Here is a 25059-nt window from a genome sequence, read left to right on the forward strand (position 1 = left end):
CGAGTATGAGAGTACTTGACCGAGTATAGCTGTTGTTGACGCGTCAATATAAAATGCAAGTTCGCAAGTTTCATTTCATTTCGACGGTTCCCTTTTCACTCCAACCCTAATTTGTCTCTCTCGCCTATCACCAATCTCTCCCTACATTCTCATAGAGCCTAGAACTTAACCATGATAGCAATGTGACGGTTGAGATTGAAGATCAAAAACACACTTATCACTAATCAATTACTTATGCACCAAATTAATTGCTTTTATTTTACTAGTCCCCAATTAATCACTTTTGAGTGTCAGATTTTATGAGTAACTCTGATGTTGTATGAGTTTTATGAATGTAAAAAGTTGTACGAGTATAACTTTGATTTTTTAAAACGGTTTGCATGCAAAAAAATTGAATTTATACAATTTTAATATTTCACGAGTATAAATTTGATGTTTTACAAGTGTAACTTTGATTTTTTAACGTAGCTTTTTATGCAAAAAATTGAATTTATATAATAACATTTTACGAGTATAACTTTGATCTTTAACAAGTGTAACTTTGAGGTTTTATGAGTGTAACTTCAATATTTTAAGAGTATAACTTTAACATTTTTAGGTCATTTTGTGTAAAAAATTTGAGTTTTATTATATGTTATTTTAACACAAATTTATGAGTATACTAGGTAGTATCTCGCGCTTCACGCGACCTGTTTTAAAATTTTATTATTATAATTGAAGAAAAAATAATAGGGTTTTCTATATGATACCTTATATTTCTTCAAATTCTACATGGCATTCCTCGCTTTTAAAAATATCAGTGGTAATGAGAATATTTTAAAATACCCAAAGTGCTTTAATTCACCTCTTTTAAATGTTTCTTTTATGCATTTTTGATTGAGTTTTTGCCAATAATTTGTCATGTTATTCACATAAATATCGTTTACTCAATCGTAAACATATTTTCTATACAAAATTAAAATGTTTAAACACTTGATTTTTAGTAGTTCGGGTATTTTAAAATTATTTTACTAAGATTAGGGTTACCACTGATGTTTTGAAAAACCTAAGGGAAACACGTAGAATTCGAAAAAAAAAAAAACAGGGGTACCACGTAAAAAACCAAATAACATAATTCATATAAGACTTCTAATATTTTCTTATAAATAAAAATAAATTAATTTTTAGGTTTACTTCAATGTTTTAAAATAAAATACATAAAATTTAATTAAAACTAATAAGTGAATTATGCATTATCAAGGTTTAATTTTATAAATTTCTAACTTATCAAATATTATATTATTTAAAATAAAATTTATTCGAATAATGCAACAATCAATATTAAGTTCTCAAATTATATTATTTCAAGATATGTTATGTTCCAAAACAATTAATATTTGTTCAAAATGATGTGAATATGATTTTATGTAATTTTTAGTTTTATATGTATAACATGTGATATTTATGTATCAAACAAATGAGGTCCGAACTCGATCAACTTATTCAAATGTTTTAATTGTGCTTTGCATAAGCTATGTAAAAAAACATATCTATAAGAATTTTGTAAATTTTCTATGTATAATGATTTTTAAGAGTTTACCTGTAAATAAAATAAGTTGAACCTTCTAAAATATTATTTTTCGAGGTTTAACTTCAAAGTATTTAAAATATAACATATAAAATATTTAACTAAAAGTAATATTTAGTTAGTCATAATCAATATTTTGTACTTGACGTATAAATATTTAGTTGAAGACAATAAAGAAAAATCTAACGTGTTTTCTACTTTTTCATGTCGTTTATAATAATATATTACTTAATAATCATTACTCTTTTTTTAATTATTCAAATTCACTCGTGATCACTGTGTACATACATACCGGTACACATACTCGTTATCACACTATTTAAACCTATCAAAATATCTTATCTCTTCAATTTCTCACAATATAATTTTTTTCATTCCCAAATTATAAAATCTTATCTTTTGGTAGTTTTCTTTAAGTTCTATTTTTAATTAATACACGGACTCTTCCAAATATATTTTTCTTAATATATTTAATGGTCTAAGTTTATAACTTTCTCAAAATATTTTTTTACGTAAATGTAAAAGATTGTGAGACACTCACTTTATCATCTTTACATATCAAAATATTTAAATAAATATAATGAAAATTATATTCAATTGAAAGCATTTTTCGCAATGACCGTAATTATTTACATTTTAGAATTTTTATCAAAATATTTCGTTAATAAATTTAGAATCAAATTACTGTAATTATTTAATTTAATTTTATATTAAAATTATTAAACTATAATTAATATTTTGCTGAGATTTATACAACATTTATTATGTTCGTATTAAATGATTAGCTGTAATTAATTCTTGTCATTAAGGTTGTATGTGACACGTGGCGCATCCACAACGTTTCAACCCAGTTATATTTTTTTTTTTTTTTTTTTTTTTTTGGTCAATCGAAGCGCGCACAAGGTCGCATTACAATAAAGGGGAGGGGGGATTCGAACCTGGGACCTATTGTCCACAATACCTTCGTCTTAACCACTAGACTAAGACATCTCTGGTTCAACCCAGTTATATAAGAAGTGTAAACTCATTACTTTATAACTAGTATTGGTGCCCGGCTTCGCTCGGGCTACCTGTACTTACCATTAAATTTTTTTTTCATTAAATAAAATTACTTAAATTTGAATAACCCATAAGTTTATCATTAATATATTTTTTATAACATATCCTAAAATTACGATGAAATAAAATTTGAGAAAAATTTACTACTCCCGCTATTAATATTTTACTCTTATTAATGAAACAATAGTAATAACATTTCACTACTTGCCCGTAATCATTGTTACTTTCACTACTCCCGCCGTAATTATTGTTACTGTCACTACTGCCACATTAATATTGATAATATTATTGTTACTTTCACTATTGTCGCATTAATATTGATTATTTCACTACTCCCGTGGTTGTTTCTACCACTCCCACTAATCTCGTTGATAATATTGTTACTTTTACTATTCAAATGAGTGATTACTATCATATAACTATATTCAATAATGTTACTATAATTCTTTTTTTTCCTGACGAAATTACTTTTACTATTTAGGCTTGCAATTTTAAGAAGATTATATATTTATATAAATATATTATATATATGCATTAAATTAAATCGAAAGAATTATGCAATATTATATATTATGGATTCTAACTTGAATTATTTATAACCTACTTATTATATTTTTGTATGTTAAATAATTAACATCTCTATACATCTAATAAACTATAAAGTTTAATAAAATTGCATAGATTTTAAATTTAATATATAATTTTATGATGATAATAATTAATACCATAAGTGTGCATGTTTATAATAATTAATTATTATTTTATTTTAAGGAAATTGACCATCTTTTAGTCTTCTATAAATATTTAGGAAAATTACCCGGCATCTTCTTTCTTTTAGTCTCTTTGAAATTGACCATCTTAATTAATTATTTTATTTTAAGGAAATTGACCATCTTAATAATTATTTTATTTTAAGAAAATTGACCATGTTTAGGAAAATTACCAAACTTCTATATAATTTAATTTTAACCCAAACTATATAATATTTGCATTGAGATCCCTTAATCGGGTCCATCACACGGTGCTATTGATTTAAAACTATATAGTATAGGTTTGGTGCCCGGCTTCGCCCGGGCTACCATTATTTACCGTTAAATTTTATTTTCAATGAAATAACCTATGTTGGAGTTGTCTAACTCACACGTTTACTATTTGTAATATATTTTTCTACGGCATATCTTGTAATTGTGATGAACTGTATAATTTATTTTCAAATTATGAGACACGTTCACTTCCCCGCTTTTAATATTGTTACTTTGACGACATTTTTTTCTTAATATCATTACGTTCACTACTCCCGTGGTTACTATTGTTTCTTTTACTAATTCCTCTATTTTTTTCCTGTTAAATTCATTATTCCCGTTAATTTTATCCGGCCTATATTTAAATAAATAAAATATTTCCTTGAGTCGATTGATTATTTAATTATTCATACTTTTTCTTATTGTTACCACTGTTACTTTCACTATATTCGTAGTTACTTTCACTACTCCCACTATCATTATTATAATTGTCACTACTCCCGCATTAATACCGTTAATTTTATTAATCTCGTTGATACTACTACTACAATTAATTTAATGTATAATTCTATGATGATACTAATTAATTCCATAAGTGTGGCATGTTAATTTTAAGGAAAATCACTATATTCTTGTGTTTTCTAAATTTAATTACTTTAATTTAATGTAATTTCCATAAATATTCTTCATCAAGGCATCTTTATATTATACTTTTAACCAAAACTATATAATATTTACATTGAGGTCCCTTTACCAGGTCCATGACACGGTGCTATCGATTTAAAACTATATAGTATAATTAATTTGTATAGATTTCTTTAATTACATTGAAGTCCCTTGGTTTCTGGAATTAATATATAGTACTAGTATTGGTGTCCGGCTTCGCCCGGGCTACCTCTACTTACCATTAATTTTTTTTCATTAAATAAAATTATTTAAAGTTGCATAACCCATAAATTTATCATTAATATATTTTTCTATGACATATCCTAAAATTACGATGAAATAAATTTTGAGATAAATTCACTACTCCCGCTATTAATATTTTACTCTTATTAATGAAACAATAATAATAACATTTCACTACTTTCCCGTAATCATTGTTACTTTCACTACACCCGCCATAATTATTTTTACTGTCACTACTGCCGCATTAATATTGATAATTTAACTACTCCCGCTGTAATTATTGTTACTATCACTATTGTCGCATTAATATTGATTATTTCACTACTCCCGTTGTTGTTTCTACCACTTTCACTAATCTCGCTGATAATATTGTTATTTTTACTATTCAAATGAGTGATTACTATCATATAACTATATCCAATGTTACTACAATTCTTTTCTTTACTGACGAATAGGCATGCAATTTTAAGAGGATTATATATTTATATAAATATATTACATATATGCATTAAATCAAATCGAAAGAATTATGCAATATTATATATTATGGAATCTAACTTGAATTATTTATAACCTACTTATATTATATTTTTGTATGTTAAATAATTAACATCTCTATACATCTAATTAACTATAAAGTTTAATAAAATTGCATAGATTTTAAATTTAATATATAATTGTATGATGATAATAATTAATACCATAATATGCATGTTTATACTAATTAATTATTATTTTATTTTAGGGAAATTGACCATCTTCTAGTCTTCTATAAATATTTAAGAAAATTACAAAGCATGTTCTTTCTTTTAGTTTCCTTGAAATTGACCATCTTAGTTAATTATTTTATTTTAAGGAAATTGACCATCTTAATTAATTATTTTATTTTAAGGAAATTGACCATGTTTTAGTCCCTTACAAATGTTTAGGAAAATTACCGAGCTTTTATATAATTTAATTTTAACCCAAACTATATAATATTTGCATTGAGATCCCTTAATCGGGTCCATCACACGGTGCTAGTGATTTAAAACTATATAGTATAATTAATTTGTATAACTTTCTTTAATTACATTGAAGTCCCTTGGTTTCTGGATTTAATATATAGTACTAGTATTGGTGCCCGGCTTCGCCCGGGCTACCTCTACTTACCATTAATTTTTTTTTTCATTAAATAAAATTACTTAAAGTTGAATAACCCATAAATTTATCATTAATATATTTTTCTATGACATATTCTAAAATTACGACGAAATAAATTTTGAGACAAATTCACTACTCCCGCTATTAATATTTTACTCTTATTAATGAAACAATAGTAATAACATTTCACTATTTGCTCGTAATCATTGTTACTTTCACTACTCCCGCCGTAATTATTATTACTGTCACTACTGCCGCATTAATATTGATAATTTTACTACTCCCGCCGTAATTATTGTTACTTTCACTATTGACGCATTAATATTGATTATTTCACTACTCCCGTTGTTATTTCTACCACTTTCACTAATCTCGCTGATAATATTGTTACTTTTACTATTCAAATGAGTGATTACTATCATATAACTATATCCAATGTTACTACAATTCTTTTTTTTACTACGAAATTACTTTTACTACTTAGGAATGCAATTTTAAGGAGATTTTATATTTATATAAATATATTACATATATGCATTAAATCAAATCGAAAGAATTATGCAATATTATATATTATGGAATCTAACTTGAATTATTTATAACCTACTTATATTATATTTTTGTATGTTAAATAATTAACATCTCTATACATCTAATAACCTATAAAGTTTAATAAAATTGCATAGATTTTAAATTTAATATATAATTTTATGATGATAATAATTAATACCATAAGTGTGCATGTTTATACTAATTAATTATTTTATTTTAAGGAAATTGACCATCTTCTAGTCTTCCATAAATATTTAGGAAAATTACCAAGCATCTTCTTTCTTTTAGTCTCCTCAAAATTGACCATCTTAATTAATTATTTTATTTTAAGGAAATTGACCATTTTAATTAATTATTTTATTTTAAGGAAATTGACCATGTTTTAGTCTCTTACAAATGTTTAGGAAAATTATCAAGCTTCTATATAATTTAATTTTAACCCAAACTATATAATATTTGCATTGAGATCCCTTAATTGGGTCCATCAGACGGTGCTAGTGATTTAAAACTATATAGTATAATTAATTTCTATAACTTTCTTTAATTACATTGAAATCTCTTGGTTTCTGGAATTAATATATAGTATTGATTGATTGTAACTTTTATGCCTTTTATGCTTTACAAGCGTAACTTTAATCCTTTGTTAGTATAACTTTGATCCTTTATGAGTGTAAATTTAGTCTGGCCACCGACAACCACTGTCTTCCACCACCAACCTACACCCACAAAAAAATTGTAGATAAAAAAAATCTAATTATTTGACGAGTATAACTTTGATGGAGTACGAGTGTAACTTTATAAGAACCTAAAAAGAAAAACAAGATCTAGGCCGTGTTTGGTAAACGACGGATTAATTTCAGTATAAGCAGATTATAAATGACAGATTTTATCAGAAGGTTTGACTAGCATATTATAATTAGCAGAATTAGTTTGAATGTTTGGTAATTGGCAGATTATGATTAGTAGATTGTTAGTTTTCTTTGTAAAATGTAGACAAATTTTCTATTTTACAATATGCTAACCAATATGTTGGGGGTAAGCAGCATATTGTAAAACAGCATATTGACCTCACATATGCTGTATCAATATGTTTTTTACCAAACACTCAAATTAGCATATTGATTGGTCAAACATGCTAAGGGGGTGTTTGGTAAACGACGAGCTGGAAAATTTTCAGCATATTCAAGACTTTTAGCATGTTTGACTAACCAATCTACTATTTTGAGTGTTTGGTAAATGACATATTGAAAGAGTAGATTGGAGCTCAATCTACTGTTTTCCAATATGTTGCTCTACCCAACATATACACATTAGTAGATTGTGAAATATGAATCCGTCCACAATCTACACATAGATACAACAATCTATTAACCAAAATCTGCTAATTGAAATATACTAGTCAAACCTGTTAATCCAATCTGTCATTTATAATCTGTTTGACCAATCTGCTTCTGCTAATATTAATCTGCTGATTACCAAACATGGCCTAAAACCCTTGAATATGCTAAAAATTGGTCAATATGTCATTTACCAAACAGCGTCCTAATCCCCACAAATTGAGAAAATAAATAAAAAGACAAAATTAAAAATACCAAATATGAAAAGAAATAAATACATAATAAAAAATATACAAACACCCAAACCAAACAATGACTTTTTGTTATTTTATTTGTTTCTCTTTTTGGTTTCTTATCTCAGTTAATGTATTATATAACTGGTTGTATATACAACTTATTCAATGTATTTGAGCTTTATTACAAAGTTGTCAAACTTTATTAATAAAATTATCGAGCTATAGTACAAATTATTATTGAGCTTAACAGAATAATTGTTAAACTCAATAACTTCGTAAAATAGCTCAACAGCTTTGTGTAAAAACTCAACGAACTTTGAGTTGGTTGTACAATATTATTATACAACTGGTTGTAGGATAGTCGAAATTGGTTAGAAAAAGTAATACTCCGTATTATTATAAATAAACCCTAGATCGTCTACAAACCGTGCCTTCATCATCTCTTTTAATTTGTTTGCACAAAAAAAAAATCCTCTCTTTTAATTTCTCTCAGGTAAAAACGTCTCAGGTAAATTTACATCTTTTCATCTTCCCCTTTCATAAAAATACATACTCATATAAATTACTATTGAATTACTGATTTTAGGAGTTGTAGACTTGTAGTTTGTTTTGCTTATCAAAATTTCTACTCAATTGATATCATGTTTTCTTCTTCACTATTTTTTTTTTGTTAGTTATGTATGTGAATTTTGCTACTGATAAATTACTAATGTGAATTCCTATGATATACACTTACCACTTTGCCTCTTGTCTTTAATCGTAAAACCGCTCTGTCTCAATTATTTGATTATATTTGTTTACCTTTCATCTATTAAGGTTTTGTATTTTCACCCCTTTGTATTTTGTTTAGAATTTGGAATTGTCAATTATATTGTAATTTAAAGTTGAATGAGTGATGTGATTTGAATTTTTTAATTCGTTAACTTTTGAATTGAATTTTAAATTATTGATTCTATTTGGATGTTTGAGACTTTTGTTGTGTATAATGACTGACTATTTGGAGGTTGTAGTTTATGTGATTTCTAAAACCGGGTATCCAAACCAGTTTCTGTTCGGATATCCGGCTTTGCTAAGCCTTGTGTAAGGAGTGACCAAATAGCAATCCGTCTCAGATAAGATTTTGTGTACATATTAATCCTTTAATTTCATTTTTTGTGATGTTTACTTGTTTCCCTTAATAGTTGGTAGAGACGTTGTCTTTGTTTCGGAGATGATAACTGAAACTCCAACTAGTGATTTACTCTGTCTCAATGGATCTCTTGATCTCTTTAAGGTGTTTTTACACTAATATTGTATAAAGCAGATTATCGGTAGGATCCTTTTACAATATTCATGTCATGTGTAATACTGCTTACATAGGAATATGTGTAAACTATATACGGAGTACATTGTTAGACCATCCCCAAGCAAAGGTCACGCTAATTAGGTCACGAATCAATCTTACTCTTAATTCCACCTTATTAACCTTACCCATTTTCACCCTCCCAAGCAGAAGGTCGCGACCTAGGTCATCAACTCAATCATTATCCACTTTACAACATTCCCACTATCATATTATATACTTCTCTCTTACTTTTTCTAATTTTATAAATATATTCATTGTCCTTTTTTTGTGTCCAACAAACTAGAAAATGACACCTATTGGGTCATGGAAGAGGTCACCAAATGAAGCAAAGGTCACAAATTGACCTCCAAAGGTCACAAATTGACCTTTGGTCACAAATTAGCAACTTTAGTCACCAATTAAATAGCTTAATTAAGTCACTAGCCATGACCAAGTAAGGTCATGACCAAGCAATTGACCTTGCTTCTACTCATCAAAGTAGTTTTACCCTCTTTTGGTCATCCTTCTAATACCCCCTCGGCCTCCTTCGTTTGTTAAACGTTGAATTAAATTATACTTCCGGCTCCAACACGGGATGTTTTGGGATATGGGTATATGTGGTGGAAAGTTGCATCTTCCGGTTTTTGCATACCCCATTATCTTGCCCTAGGCTGGAGCCTTTTGCGACGCTGGGGTAACCGGGTAATCTATGAATACTTAGTTTTTTTTTGTTTTCCGAGTTTCAACAATGCTCAAGCGGTTTTGTATGCTAAATTTCAGGGAATCAAGCTTAACATGGAAGGAATCATAGACAGTTTGATAAAATGTTCCCAGCGAATCACTGAAGCTCTTGAGGTAGGCCCATTCATTGCTTTCGAACATAACTGTTGTATATTCTCTGATGCTAAATCGTTAATTATTACCCTTTGGCTAATTTTTCCAACCCGAGATGATGTTTGTAAATACTTTGACAATGACACCAAATCACCAATGTGATTTATGTAATTATGTATAAATGATTTAACATTTTTTCGTTTCACTTTGGTGCATTTTGGTCTGCAGACAGCAAAGAAATATTTGTTGCGGAGGAACCAGATTTTAGACGAAAAGTATGATATAGTTGAGAAACAGGTGCACCTCTTGTATTTTTACTTTGTAAAATGATACAGGTAAAGCAAATGGCGAACCTAATTGTTGTCTATAGCAATAATGTAGTTTGTATCTTTGGTTCATCTTGCTTAAGACCATCGATCTTAGCTTGAGAAGTCACACAATGTCCTTTTATCTTATTCTAGTTTTATTGCAAAACTAATTGTCAGGTGTTTCTGTGAATCCGTTTAAAAAATGGGCGATTTTCACTAATTATTTAACGAACTGGGTCGAGTCTCAAATTTATTGTCGGAAATAGGTCCACGTAGGCTCGTTGTAGACGAAGCTAATGAGAAGGGTTCAAGTCGCCCCCATGGCGATTTGACCGTGAGAGTATGAAATTTTGTCAAAAATTAGCTCAAATACTGGCCTTTTCAGTCGCCAGCCGCCCTGGCGATTTAACTCTGAGAGATAATAACAACAATAATCAGGTTTGGTTACACTTTGGGCATGGTCGCCAACCGAGATAGCGACTCAAATACAAAGCTAGCTTCGGTTATGACGTGGACCTATTTTGGGTAATTAATTTGCAACTCGACCCATTTCGTTAAATAATTAGTGAAAATCGCTTATTTTGGAAAAAACTTCTGTTTCTGTAGTCATATTAGACTCTCATTTTAACTCGGCACCCTCTAAAGCAGGATCGCTCTAGGCGTCTAGAGAATATGACACTTGAAGAACAGCTTCGGTACTCGGAATTCACTAGAGACATTTCACGACTGGTGAGTGCATCATAAGTTAATAACATCTACTTGTTTCTTGATTTCACTTTTTAATTTCTCATTCAAGTAAACACTCTCCAGAATGGTATCATTAGAAATATAATGATAATTTTTCATTCTGACAGGTGGATCAATTGAACAAACAGAGGGATCAATTGAACAACGAGTTTGACGACGAAAGAAAGGTAGAGTTGCTTTCTAATGAGCTTTGAGGAACTAAGCCAACATATTTAGTTGCATTCTTATCTCTGTAGTTGTAGTTGTGTTATATACTGACGACTCTTATTGTAAAACAGGGGAATATTCGTACATATGAGGGTGTCGACTACGTCGTGCAATATGTTGTCAAGGAGTAAGGGCTCTATTCAAGTTCTCGAGGCCTCGACGGAATTTCACATGCTTGTGGAAACTAGCTACTCCATGTTATATTTAAATTGTGGTGTGTTTTCATATTTCAGTTTAATTTAACTCTATTAGGTTAATCAGTTCAGTTAAATTCTGCCAGTTTAATTTTAGTTAAGCTCTTGTTAGCTTTCTTAGTTTAAAACTTCATAATTATAATTATTAATACTAAATATACAATGTTTCAAGCCCGAATGTTATACAGTACATGTCTATAAATTTAATTAATTTAAATTTGAAGTTATAAATATGAATTGTTAAATTTGAAGACCCGGGTTTTTGTTATTTGTTGTCATCATGATTAGTGAGAAATGCTTGCACAATGCTTCGATTGTCATTAAAATGGAATGGAAATAGATGAATGAAAGATTTATCGAGATTGGGCGTATATTTTTGGATCTTGCATTTGTTTGAATGTATTAGATTAATGTAAATTCTGATTTATGCCCGGAAGAATGTGATTGTTAGTAAGTTTTGGTCCTACCAATTTGTTTTTACTCTATTCCGGAAGACTTTATTCATTCTCAATCATCGACCTTATTTTTCCGATCATCCGGAGGCAATGTCATATATTCGATATTGTGATGTCATTCTGAGACCACAAATTATATATGAATACGAGTTTGACGATAATTAAAACAAAGTGAAGATAACTATGGTATATAGATTTTTTTTTTACAACGTTGAAAAAAGATGTAACTATACAATGTTGAAGCTCTTAGAGCATCCTCAACCATGAGGAATAGACTCCTTGAAAAACCGAGGAAGAGCAAAGCCGGTTGTCCAACCATGAATATAGTTCAGCGAGAATTCGAGGATGCAAGCGCTCGGCTAAAAAGCAAGGATGAAGACGCAGAGACAGTGTGGGCCCAAGAAATTTGGGTTGTCTTATTTTATACGGAGTACGTATAATATGAAGGATGTATTATACTCAATTTTGAGATTTGAGGAGTCATAAAATTTATATTATTGTATATTATAAACAAATTTATACATTAGTATTTTCTTTATGCATGAATAAGGACTACAATGCAACCGACTTCGCTTGCCATGGAAGTGATGAGAATTGAGATCCTTGCATTATATCATTTGAAAGTTTTAGAAATTTATGCAACTCCTAAAAAAGTATTCTTTCGAGTTTAGTCTCACTCTTCGGAGTGTTCTACTATTGGATTTTGTGAAATATTACTAATAGAAACTTAAACAATTATATTACAATATTTGAAGAGTGAGACTAAACTCGATTACAAGTTTGTCTCACTCTTCGAATTTTACATTTTATTAGTGACATTGAACTGGCAACGTAATATGTTTAAGATTTGATAACTATAAAAGCTACTTTGTGCACAAATTCATAATCTTCTACCCAACAATCGATAGTTTCCAGTTCAGAAATCAAATCAATTTATTGATTATAATTATAATGTCGATCTTTGATGCAACAACCACATAAACACAATAATACCAATCAGAATTACATGATATATTAAAGATTAATCTCAATTTGATTGAATGATTGATACAAAGCATTGTAATTTGTGTTTTGAGAGTCTAGAGTCTAGACTACAAAGCTCAATGTGGCAGAAAAAGCCCAATAGTCCATTCAAGCATTTACCTTGGCCCAACCCACGTGATACATCTATTTTTTCTATGCTTCGGTCTAGTCCAAACCCGTTCGGCCCGTGATCACCTTTAGTTAAGATCAAAATTCCATCAAATGGCCTAGGCTCGTCAGCCGTCAACAATGGGTTGGGCATCGGTCCAAAAATTAGACCGGAGTCGGCAAAAATCATGGACCGAGATCGAACCGGATTACAAAAAATTGTCATTACATGCCTAGTTTTTCAAATTCTGGTCTAAAACTTTTGGCCCATTGGACTGGATTAGGCCGGATTAAAAATATAAATTTAAAATAAAAAATTGCAAATTACAATAATTTCGGGCATTCCGATTCCGGACCGTGCCATACCAGAAACCGGAATCTTAGAAAATGGTGGACCGGACACCGGGAAAAAAAAATTAATTCAAGTTCCAGTCCAAATTATGCCCACCCCTAATCCACATAGCCTGAATTTTTACATGTTTGGGCCTCTGGTTAGGCCCAAAAAAGCTTATCGCAATGTCCAAGTGAGCTTGATACAATCTTTGATAATTTGATAATTTGGTAATTTGAGTATTGTGAGCCAATTTGGCCAAACTTGAAGCATCCCACATGTTAGGCCCTTTTTTTTGTTTGTCTGACCCTAACTTAACCCGACCCATGATTACTTCTAGTTAAAATTAAAGTTAAATCAAATGGCTAAAATCCTTCAACCCGATTTAGCACAACCCGAAACGAAAACTTAAACTAAAAAGCCCGATGTGACTCGAAAAAGCCTCAAGGGTCATCCAAGCCCACATAGACTGGGTTCATCCACACCAGGAATAATCTTACACTCCCAACATTTTGAAACAAAACCAAGTTTAGACACTAATACAAGTAACACTAAATATAAAATTAGGGTGCGTTTGGCTCGGGAATGGGTAAGGGAATGGAATCAAGAAAGGGGAAGGAGGGGAAATGAATCAAATTCCCTTTAATTTATGGACTTGTTTGGTTGGTAAATAAAACGAAACTGAATGACTTCACCAACCAACCAATCACCACCACATAAACCACCAACACCCATGACCATCACTACTAACACCATCTACGGCGACGCCCCTGGCGCCTCGTCGCCGGTGTCGGCCTCCCTGTCGTGACCATACCCTCGTTTTATCCCTAGGTCGACTATAAAAACTGGCGGCCTCACACCTAAGATCCCCTTCCCTTAACCGACGACACCCTCCTCCACCCCTTATCCTAAACGTTAGATCCTGGTGTTTATGGTGGCGAGGGAGTTTTTTTTGGTTGGGGGAGAGGTTTAGAGGTGAGGTTGTCGGTGATGAAGCAGGATATGTGCGTGACGGTGGCAAATAGGTACGATGAAGGGTCGGCCACGGTAGTCGGAAACTGTAGGGGTCGTTGGTGGTAGGTGGTAGTGGTAGGAGATGGGTCTGGAAGTTAGTAGTGGTATTTAATTTCAGGGAAGAATGATGGTAGGAGTATTAAGGGGAATACAAAATGGTTATCTTGGGGTTGGGGGTCGTGGGTGGGGTGAATGGGAGAAAAAGGATTACGCATCTGAGGTAGTACCTCAGACCTTGTAGTTTTTGAGCATATACACATTTCTTCTGAGAACATTACTTCCTCCATACCACACCAATGGTAACATTGACTTTTCCACACTTGTCGAGACGTATTTTGCAACGTGAATATCTTTAGTTACACATTATTAAAAATTATAAAAATTTGATATTCTTATAACATTCTTTACGATAAATCAAACAAGATCTCACATGACTATATTTTATCTTATAGATTATGAATAATATCAAAGATTCCTTACAACTATGAATGGTGCCAAGATTCTCAATGTTACCATATCTATAAATAATATAAAAAAGCAAGATTGATTGATACTACCCGTGAAATTCACGGGTTTATCTGTTTTAGTTTTGTTGTTTTTATCGTATTGTTTATATTTGTCCGAGCAATTAGTTGATCAATTTAAAAAATATAGTCTTGAAATACATAAAATTTAGTTAGTTAACGCCTTATTTCTTTGACAATTAAACTACATATTGTACTTTAGTTGTTGTTTTGATTAATATACTAATAACATGTGGTTTTAAAAAAACAAAAAATACCTTCAAATCATCAATTAATTGAGTAATTCATGGCACTCATGTAAAAAAAATTAAATGGTTAAGGTTGCCTTTTAATTAGATTGTATATATTTTGTACTAAAATTTCTAAGTGAAAGTTTGAAGGTCTCTTTGTCATTTAGGATAAATAAAGTTAGTAAGTGAAGATGAAAGGGCAAATTAATGCATAATGTTGAATTATTTTCTCTTTTTTTTTTTTTCTTTTTTTGAGAATGATAAATCTCACAATGTAAGGAGCTTAAAACATATATGATTATATGGTTTTTTTATCTTCTCAATATTTTAATTCTCATAAATTATACTCCCTCCTATTCGGAGTTTTCTTCCCCTTTGATGTGGGCACAAGATTTTAGGGGATGATTAAAGAATGAATAAAGGAAGATGGTGGGGTTTGTGGATTGGAGAGAGGAATGAATAATTAGGAATTAAATAAGGAATTGTGAGTTAAGTGGGGTTTGGTGATATAGGAGAGAGGGATGAATAAAATAAGAGTAAAAGTTGGGTGGGGTTTGGTAATAGGAGAGATAAATAAATAAAATAAGAGTAAAAGTTTCCAAAATAAGAAAGGGGAAGAAAATCTGAATAATCCGTTTAAGGAAATAGGGAAGAAAATAGTGAATAGGAGGGAGTATTTTTTTTATAGTAACATAGTTATGAAATTTAATAAATGCTAGTCTTAGTATATCATCTATATCAATTACTCAAAAATCCTAAATTTTAATTTTTTTGCATAAATGATAAAATGAGTTAAATATATAGTAGCATACTACAAATTTCATTGCAATCTCATTATATATTTTGTATATATACATTAGATAGATGATATGACATGTACCCATAATTATTAGATGATAATTTACATTTAACCATTATTCATGTCAATAGGATTTTTTATCTAACATGTTAATAAGATTGAGATCCTCGCAACTCCAATTTCATTCTATGAGAGCTGTTATTCAAAGGAAAAATGATGAATAAAAAAGTAACACATACCTAAATAAATACCTTTGAAAGTTTTCTGAAATCCTAAAAAAAATTTATGAACCTAAAAACAATTAGTCATTCATATTCAATTTGTGTTGTCAATCTTGTAGTTAGTTTATAATATAGTATTGAGTGGAATGGAGGGAGTATTTATTTATACAATTCTAGTATTTTCTTGTTCATACAGTCTTCTTTCTCCAATGAAATATCCCTACAAAAACAAAAAGAAAAACCACTGAGTGATTAATAACAAGCAAAATGAGGGAATTTGATTTATGCAATATTAACCTTATCGTTATTATTTTATGTTTTTCCGTAAATAATGAAAAAAAGAGGGCATTAAATCATAAAGATGTAACTGTATTTACCTTTGAATAGCACAACTCCACAAATCTTGATAGCCCCTAAATGGAACAAAACAACATATATGAGAAGGTTAAAAATGTGAAGAGTACTTCATAACCAATGGAACTTTAAAATAAATAAATAAATTATTAATTTAAAAGCTTAATACACTTACCTTGATGTTGATAAAATGATAAGAAAGATTATTGACACATATTTAAAATTCTTTTGGCGACGGGGCAAAAAGATATTGGCTTATTTTGGCTCACAAATGTTGTCTTCCATCAAACATTTATAGCCAAATGAGGATGCGTTTTATGACTTTTGGTTTTTTTTTTTTATTATTGTCAAATTTAATATATATACATAAATATGTAGCAAAGTTTTATGACTTTTGAGCATTCTTTTTCATTATTAGCAAATTTAATATAGACATAAATATAGAGTAAGGAGAAATGAAATGTAAAAGTTTTTTTTTTTTTGTTTTTTTTTACAAAATCCACATTGCATGAGAATTGTTTAGGGAGTTATCTTACGAAAGTAAAAGATGGCATATATTTGACCTTGTTTTTTATTTATAAATTATATCTATAAATACTATTAAAAGGCTAGCATAAAAATGTCACGTAGACAATGCCACATGAGATGAAAAAAAGCCACGTACACAATAACAATGCGACTTGGCAAACTAATATGACATGGATTATCAATTTATTATTATATTGCATTAATTTAATTCACTTATTTTCTTTAAAAATCCATCCATATTCCATTAGCTTTAAACTTAATTAACTCAAAAAAACTACAATAAGAAAATACACATTAACTATAAGTTAATAATTTCAAGAAATTTCATAAAACTGAATACATAAGAAATTAAGAACGAAGAAGAATAAATGAAGTTGAAAACAAAAAAAAAATTGTATTGTCAGATTTGTCACTAATTCACTACTTTTTTTTTTCTTTTGAAAGGCACTAATTCACTATTGTTGTTATTATAACTTTGTTGTATATAGAAGATGTTTTATAGAACTAATTAATCAACAAATAAGTATTAAATATCATATAAAATATTTTCTTAGGAAAATATAAAATATATGGAAAAAAAATATTTATTTAATTTAAGTAATTTATAAACAAATTCTGTAAATACTTAAATGAAATTAAACACTAATAATAAAATTCTAAAAGGGTACTAATACCGTGTATTTAGTTCATGAAATTATTTCACGTAAAGGATAATGTTTTGGAAAATATAAAATATGTGGAAAAGAAAATATTTATTAATTTAAACAATTTACAAACAAATTCTGTAAATACATAAGTAATTTAAACACTAATAATAGAATTTTAAAAGGGTAGTAATACCACGTATTTAGTTCATGAAATTATATCACGTAAATGATAATTTAAATGAGACCTTCTCCATTCCACTTTTATTGTTTAATTATCCTTTAAAATTTATTCCAAATTAATTATTTTTTCAAAATTTAGTATGATAAATGACTTAACTATTAGTATCTATACAATATAATAAAAAGGCAAGATGAGTAGTTTATTATTTGATGTGTGTTATGTTAAGCAATTTTAAGTGCCACATTTTATGTTATTCTTTGCATTTTATCTATACAATATAGTTAAAAGCCTACTTAATGCATTTAGTTTTAATCCACATGTAATTTTTCTATTGGTTACTAATAATTCAATTATATTAATTACTTAATTATCTAACTAAAAGTAAGTAATTATCTAACTAAAAGTAATCTCTAAATACCATGTGTTACATGCTTATAAAATACAAAAAAAATAAAAAAAATAATAGTGGCAAACACAAAAAACAAATTAATACAAACTCTTTATTTTCCTCTCATAAATGGTATTAATCTACCTATTCATTTAACTTTTTTTGTTTTATTTAATAGATGGTCTTTTGGTTTTTCCTCACAATTATTATACTTTGTATTTATTTCACCATTTTTTTTATCTCCCCCCTTAATTCACACAACATTCTTCTTCTTTCAAATAAATTATTGAAATTAATTACAAAACTTTTCTTATATAAATATTATAGCAATCCTATATTTTATTTTTATCCAAAACGTTGGTAGGTAAAATATGCATATATAACCAATTGAATTATTTATTTTTTTATTCTTATTATATTTTGAATTAATTAATAGTTTGAATCTTATATAAATATTACAAAAATCCTATTTTTCATTTTTATCCAAAAAGTTGGTGGTAAAGTATGCATATATAACCAATTGAATTATTTAACTTTTTTATTCTTATTATGTTTTGAATTAATTAATAGTTAGAATCTTATTTAATTATTATTTTTGTATTTGTATTAAAATTACAGGAGGATGACATAGTCACATATCAAAAACATTGCATGAAATCTGGAAATAATGGTTATGAAACTTCTTTGCAATTATCTTTTGACTTGAATATATTTTTCAGTTTCATTGAGTTTTCCTTTTTTTATTATTAATATGATGTATGCGCAATATCAAATTGTACTATAAATCTCTAATTATTGGTGACATGTTACATTATATATTCCAACCCTTGGAATATTAATTGACAAATTTTGTAAATTGTACTAAATTGTCTTATACCCTTTCGTGCACTTTATTAGTTTTCCGTGTACTTTTCAACTTGTATTTTGTAAATCAGGTTATAAATCAAATATATTAGTCTACAAACAGATTATAAATCAAATGTCTTAATGGAAGTGTTGAAGTTATATGCTCCAAGGATATAAATCGGATCTTTTAATGGGGATCAAGGTAAGTATTTTGCATGGTTTTTTTTTTATTGAAATCCAATGATCATTTTCCAATCCATTGTTCCATTTTGAATGCTTTCAAGCCTTTAAATCATTTTTTGTTTTCCATCAAATATTTTCTTCTAGCACTCTCAATATTTCTTCGAAAAATATTTACTTTTTTTGCTTGTATATATTTTTGTTTTCTCATAATCAATAGTTACGAATATTTTTTAATTATCACCCCACTTCTCTTTTTTTTTTGTCCATTTATATATTATCACTCTTTTTCTTTAATTTCTACTTTGGGACTTACTTTTTACCAATGTTTCTTATAACTTTTTTTTTAAATTACAAAATAATGTCATCATCTATAAATATTATTAAAAGGGTAAACCTTAAAAGCCACGTAGACAATGCCACCTCGTATTACTAAATGTCACCTTGCATAACCAAAATTCCACGTCACCAATTATAGAAAGCCACGTCATTATTTCTTATTTAAAAAGAAAAAAATTTGAACAATTAAATGCAAATAGCATAACAAACATTAACTTTGACTTTTTTAATTTTTAGATAAATTAAACAACCATTAAAAATAAATTCATACTAAATTTAAAAATTTTACGTTTATTGTTAGAATATTTGAAGTAACAAATAAATATCACATAATTATAATTTTACACCATTTATAAAATAATAAATAGTTTGTAAATAATAAGAGCAAATAATAACATACTTAACATTACACATTAATATTTTATAGATTTATATATGTATCCAATTAATGAAATTGAGCAAGTTTATTGCAATAAGATTTAAGAGGGAATTGCACATATAAACAGTTTAAAATTAGAGTGATGTAAATTTTTATTTGTCGTTAAACCTATTCTAGTTTGAAAAATTAAAAGGTCAATGTTTAATATTAAGTATTTTATTATTTGCTCTTAATCTTTACAAATTCTTTATTATTTTATAAACGACATAAAATTAGAATTATGTGTTATTTATCTGTTTCTTAGAATATTCTAATAATAAAGTAGAAATTTTAAATTTAGTATGAATTTTATTTGATTTTAAATTGTTGTTTAATTTATCTTGAAATTAAAAAGGCCAAATTTTAATTTTTATTATGCTATTTGCATTTAATGTCATAGATTTTTTTTTTGTCTCACAAATTTTGTCATCCATCAAAAATTTATAAAAAATTGAGGATATTTTTTTGTGACTTTTGAACATCTTTTTTCATTATTATCAAATTTAATATACGCATAAATATGGAGCAAAGTTCATGACTTTTGAGTATCATTTTCTTTCATTATTATGACATAAATTTTATAAGGATTAATTAACATGAATAATCCATACTATTGCTCATCTTCTCTAAATAATCCGAATTACGTTTTAACCAACAATAAACCCAACTTTTGCATCTTCTTCTCAAGGTGAACTAAGGTAACCGATTACCTAGTTAACAAGTCATTATCTTATTTTCCTTTTTAATTTCTACTCCGTATACCATTATTAATAACTTAACAATTAAAAAAAACTTAATTTCTTGTCATTCCTACCTTTGCATACCTGCACGGCTGCAGTCTAAGGATGTCAATGGATCGGGTTCGGGTCGGGTGAAGCCTCATCCGTCATCCATCCGTCTTTTTAAAATCTCATCCAACCCGTCCGTCATCCGTGAAACATATCATCCGTCATCCATCCATCCATCATCCATGGATGAAACGGGTGGATCGGATGATAAACGGGTGTTGTGCATTTATAATTTCAAGTTTAAAAAAATGATGATTTTTTTTTTCTACAAAAATAAAGTTAGATAGTTAATTTAGTTTAACTTTCTAGTGGGTAGGCTTACAAAATATTTATATTGAGAGTAGAAAAATATGAAAATTTAAATATTTTATATCTTAATAATGTGTTATATGTAAAAAAAAATTAAATAAAAAATAATAAAATCGGGTGATGGATGGATGGCGGGTGGATGGCGGGTGGAATTTCTTCATCCAACCCATCCGTCATCCACATCCGTTTCATCCATCATCCATGCACCATCCATTTAAATCGGGTTTTCATCCATCTTTTAGGATCGGGTGGATCGGGTTTTGATGGATGCGGGTGAAATTGACATCCCTAGGCTGCACTTCATAATTCATAAGTTAGCTTTCTTCAATAAAAACCCACCGCACTCATCGCCGGAAACCCCACAAGCCACAGTCCCCCACCCCAAGTCCATAGTTTTTGCCGTCCTCACCCTCTCCTCTCGCCGGCTTTTTAGAATACCGTCGTACACCACCACTTTTGGAACCCACCGAGCCTTTGAAACGCCGCCAACCCGACCCAAACTCCGAGCAAGGACAGTTATTGTGGCGGAGTTCAAGAAAAGTAGATCTGAGATAATGGTGGTTAAAGAAGAGATGGAGGACGAACAGAAGTCTGAGATGGTTGAAGGACAATGATGGTTGAAGTGTGGTGGTCAGGGCGTCCGTCGATGATCGGAAAACAGGAGTTGGGTGGTGATGGTGGAGAGTTTGTTGCCTTGTTGGGCTGTCGGGATTTGGTGCGTCGGTTTTCTAGGCGGGTTGGGTTTTAATGGGGTGGTAGAGGGTGGTGATGGATTATGGAAGTGGAGTGGTGGTAGCAGTGGAGATGCGTGATGCGGGTGGCGGTGGTAGTGAGTTTGTTATGGTGGTTACGTTTTAGTGGCAGTTCTTGGGTGGGTCATGGTTATATTATTATTATTGTTGTTGTTGTTATTGTCACGTCATTAACACATCACTGCCACATCATACTTGAACTCGATATAGCAGGTTAAAAATCAAGCTAGTCTATTTCGAGAAGATAACACCAAAAGTTGGGTTTATTGTTGGTTAAAACGTAATTCGGATTATTTAGGGAAGATGAGCAATAGTGTGGATTATTCATGTTAATTAATCCATTTTATAATAAATATTTGTGTTGATCATGTTCTAAATTATACATAAAGATAATTTTTTTCTTGAGACCATTCTTTTGTATGACCGCAATATTTTCTCAATTTTTAAGTCACAAATACTTAAACTATTTTTAAGTTGATCCCAAAAATTTGTAAATATTACTTTGTATGGTAATTTAGTTACTTGTAATGGTCTCATTAAAAATAAACAGTGTTATATTAGAAATAGTCAAAGTTTCGTTGTTCATGTGGTATTTTTTTATTAGAAAATTATTTATAACTGATATATACCTCCCCAAATAGGCTTTTACTTTTTTTTGGTAGGACACTAATTCAATTATCATCCAATGTGTGTTTTTTTAGTAAGAATTATCCGTCAAAATGTCAATATTGTATTGTAATTTGTCACTAAACAAATATTATATAATCAAATACAAAATACAAATTAATTGTAAAAATGGCTCATGGAATACAATTTAATGTTTTTTTAGGGAAAATTTAATGTTTTATGTAGTCTTTTAAACTATATTGTATAGATTGATAATATGTGTATTATGATATTGCCATGTCACATTTAATTTGCCATGTCACATTTAATTTTGCCTTGTCACATTTACCATGTCACATTTAATTTGCATGTCACATTAGCCTTTTAATTATATTGTATAGATAGATAGATGTTCCATATCTATAAATCCCTAACCTTTAAAAAGAGTAAACTTACTCTTACTGTAGCTATGAACAGTGCGGCCTCAAGTGTGTCCTCCACCGTTGGATCCTTCTTCAAGATCTCGTCCCTCCATTTATCCTAAAATCACAGCCACAATCTCACCTTTTCCCTCAGCCATTTCACTCCACCACTTATTCTCATCCCTCTCTTGTTTCTCTCACTGCGATTGAGTTCCGTCGGCAAAACCTAGGTATGGGCTGTTAATCTAAATTTCTATTCGCTTTTGATGATTTCAAAGCTATTTCGTTCCGTTCTCGTTTCACTGCCTTCCGCTCTCCGTCACCGATACTGCTCAAAGTTTACTCATAAAACTCACAATCTGTTTATACATACATAGAAATTCAGGCACTTGATTGATGGAACTTCGACCCTAGCTTTCACGGGTTTGGATTTTGCGTTTCGAGGTGGTTTGGTTTTGCTCAGGTAATATTCTCGACATCCATTTTTGAACTAATTTTCGCAATTGATGGTTGGAAATCCGAGAATTTGATACTAAACTTAGCAGTGTTGTTCTTGTATATAAGGTGCTCGACGAAATGTCTCATTGAAATCGCTTTCTTTTTTCGCATGATTTTTATATTTGCCCTTTGTGTAACTTAATTTCTCCGCTCACTTGAATTCACTTCGTTTGCTTTTGGACCAATGTTTTAAGTGAACAAATAATTTAGAGAAGAGTATTGCCCGCACTCGCATTGGAGTGCTTTGTGGATTAAATTGCCGAAAGTGAACTGTAGTGAATTAATTTTAACGCACAGGCAAATGGAGTGAATCCAAATGAATAGAGGAAGTGGTTATCTTTTATAGCCAGTGGGGTAGACACTTATTTTATGGAAATGTTGAGCATGTGTACAATTTGTATTCCCTCCGTCACAATCATTTGTTTACCTATTATATTATTTGTGAGAGGTATTTAATCAAAGGTAACAAATGATTGCGACAGAGGGAGCAAGTATTATTGGTTTGAGTTCGATTTTGGTTTAGTGGGATTTTATATGTTTTCTGAATGTTTTATTTTAGTTGAATGTGTCTGATGATACTTATCTTTGGATTTGTAGCATTATGGAAAAGAGATAATAGCGAAACTTGACTTGAAGTTGATCGGGAACACCCGGATGTGAAAAAGCACTTGTTTCTAGTGTCTACAAGAACTTTGTTGAGGTATTTGAACCTCGCATATGGGGAAGGAGGGGTTGACTTGTGCCTGTGAGTGGTGAGATCTTTGAGTGGATAACTTTATCTTTGCTAAATTCGTATTCACAATTTGGCCATTGTGGCGGTGAGCGATTGATCTGCGGAGACAACGGAATCAACCAATACAATTCAGATCTCTTGCCAAAATACGTAATCAATACGCACTTGTCATCTAGAGTGGGAAGACTGAATCTTAATTGGACAGATCCTGATCAATCATCTGAACGAGAAAATGACGCCTTTCAGAAGGCCATAACTTTGACCGGAACCGAGTTTTTGGAGGTGAGTTCGAGAACTGATTAATTAAATGATTTTCTCATTTTGCCAATATCCTTTCTACTATATGGTTAGTAGTATCATAGGCTTTTTCCTTTCCCTAACTAATTTATAACGATAAGAAATTCTGTTTCAGACCGTCCATTTCTATGCACGATCATGGTTAGCTGCTCGATCAATTGTTATGGAGTGTCTCGCATCCAGGCATGATGTCGATTCCAGTGGACAAATCATGGTCCTCAAGAAATCTTGTCCTTTAAGTGAGGTCGTTCAGTGTCCCATTATATTTTAAAGATATTATTATACAGAACTACACCCCTACTTTCTGTTAAGCACTAAAACTGGACAATAAAAGTCCGTGCACGAGGGCCTCAATTCTTTGTAAGGTGCATCTGTCAATTTATGGACTGTTTGTGCGATAAAGTGTTAGACCCTTGCACTGAAGTACAATCTTATATATTTGTGAGATTCTAATTTTTGTTTTGCATTTTGTAACAGTGGAAGCTTCATATATTTGAGTTTGAGGAGGAAATGAAGGTCCAGGGTAATATGCAATGTTATCATTGAGATCTGTACTGGTAGATTTCTTGTGATGTGTGCATTCTAACCCTTATTTACGGTTAACCCATCATGAAAATCGTGTCGAGAAT

The 25059-nt window shown here is 29.9% G+C and overlaps 2 protein-coding genes and 2 long non-coding RNA genes across 4 annotated transcripts in view; all 4 read left to right on the forward strand.

Annotated features, from left to right (window-relative positions):
* Window positions 1-25059, forward strand: part of LOC141644183 (uncharacterized) — a 114489-nt gene that overhangs the window by 52776 nt on the left and 36654 nt on the right. The gene's annotated exons all lie outside the window — the stretch shown is intronic.
* On the forward strand, window positions 8255-11613 carry LOC141632420 (uncharacterized). The gene is made up of 6 exons (XM_074444968.1): window positions 8255-8333; window positions 9930-10004; window positions 10212-10280; window positions 10940-11020; window positions 11146-11205; window positions 11317-11613. Exons 2-6 carry the CDS (start codon window positions 9945-9947, stop codon window positions 11374-11376), a joined length of 330 nt encoding a protein of 109 aa, XP_074301069.1. The 5' UTR covers window positions 8255-8333; window positions 9930-9944; the 3' UTR covers window positions 11377-11613.
* Window positions 22982-24025, forward strand: LOC141632423 (uncharacterized). Its single transcript, XR_012537784.1, has 3 exons — window positions 22982-23132; window positions 23280-23365; window positions 23998-24025. It is a non-coding gene; the product is annotated as an uncharacterized LOC141632423 (long non-coding RNA).
* LOC141632426 (uncharacterized) lies at window positions 24244-24951 on the forward strand. The gene is made up of 3 exons (XR_012537785.1): window positions 24244-24415; window positions 24546-24674; window positions 24908-24951. It is a non-coding gene; the product is annotated as an uncharacterized LOC141632426 (long non-coding RNA).

The sequence above is a fragment of the Silene latifolia genome, chromosome 2 (genome assembly GCF_048544455.1).
Source record: "Silene latifolia isolate original U9 population chromosome 2, ASM4854445v1, whole genome shotgun sequence".
NCBI classification, from domain to species: Eukaryota; Viridiplantae; Streptophyta; class Magnoliopsida; order Caryophyllales; family Caryophyllaceae; genus Silene; species Silene latifolia.

Bases quoted from the DNA above. Each gene is read 5' to 3' on its own strand.
- LOC141632420 (XM_074444968.1), top strand. From the start codon at position 9,945: ATGGAAGGAATCATAGACAGTTTGATAAAATGTTCCCAGCGAATCACT. The intron at 10,005-10,211 runs GTAGGCCCATTC...TTTGGTCTGCAG, and splicing joins GAATCACTGAAGCTCTTGAG to ACAGCAAAGAAATATTTGTT. The intron at 10,281-10,939 runs GTGCACCTCTTG...CCTCTAAAGCAG, and splicing joins ATGATATAGTTGAGAAACAG to GATCGCTCTAGGCGTCTAGA.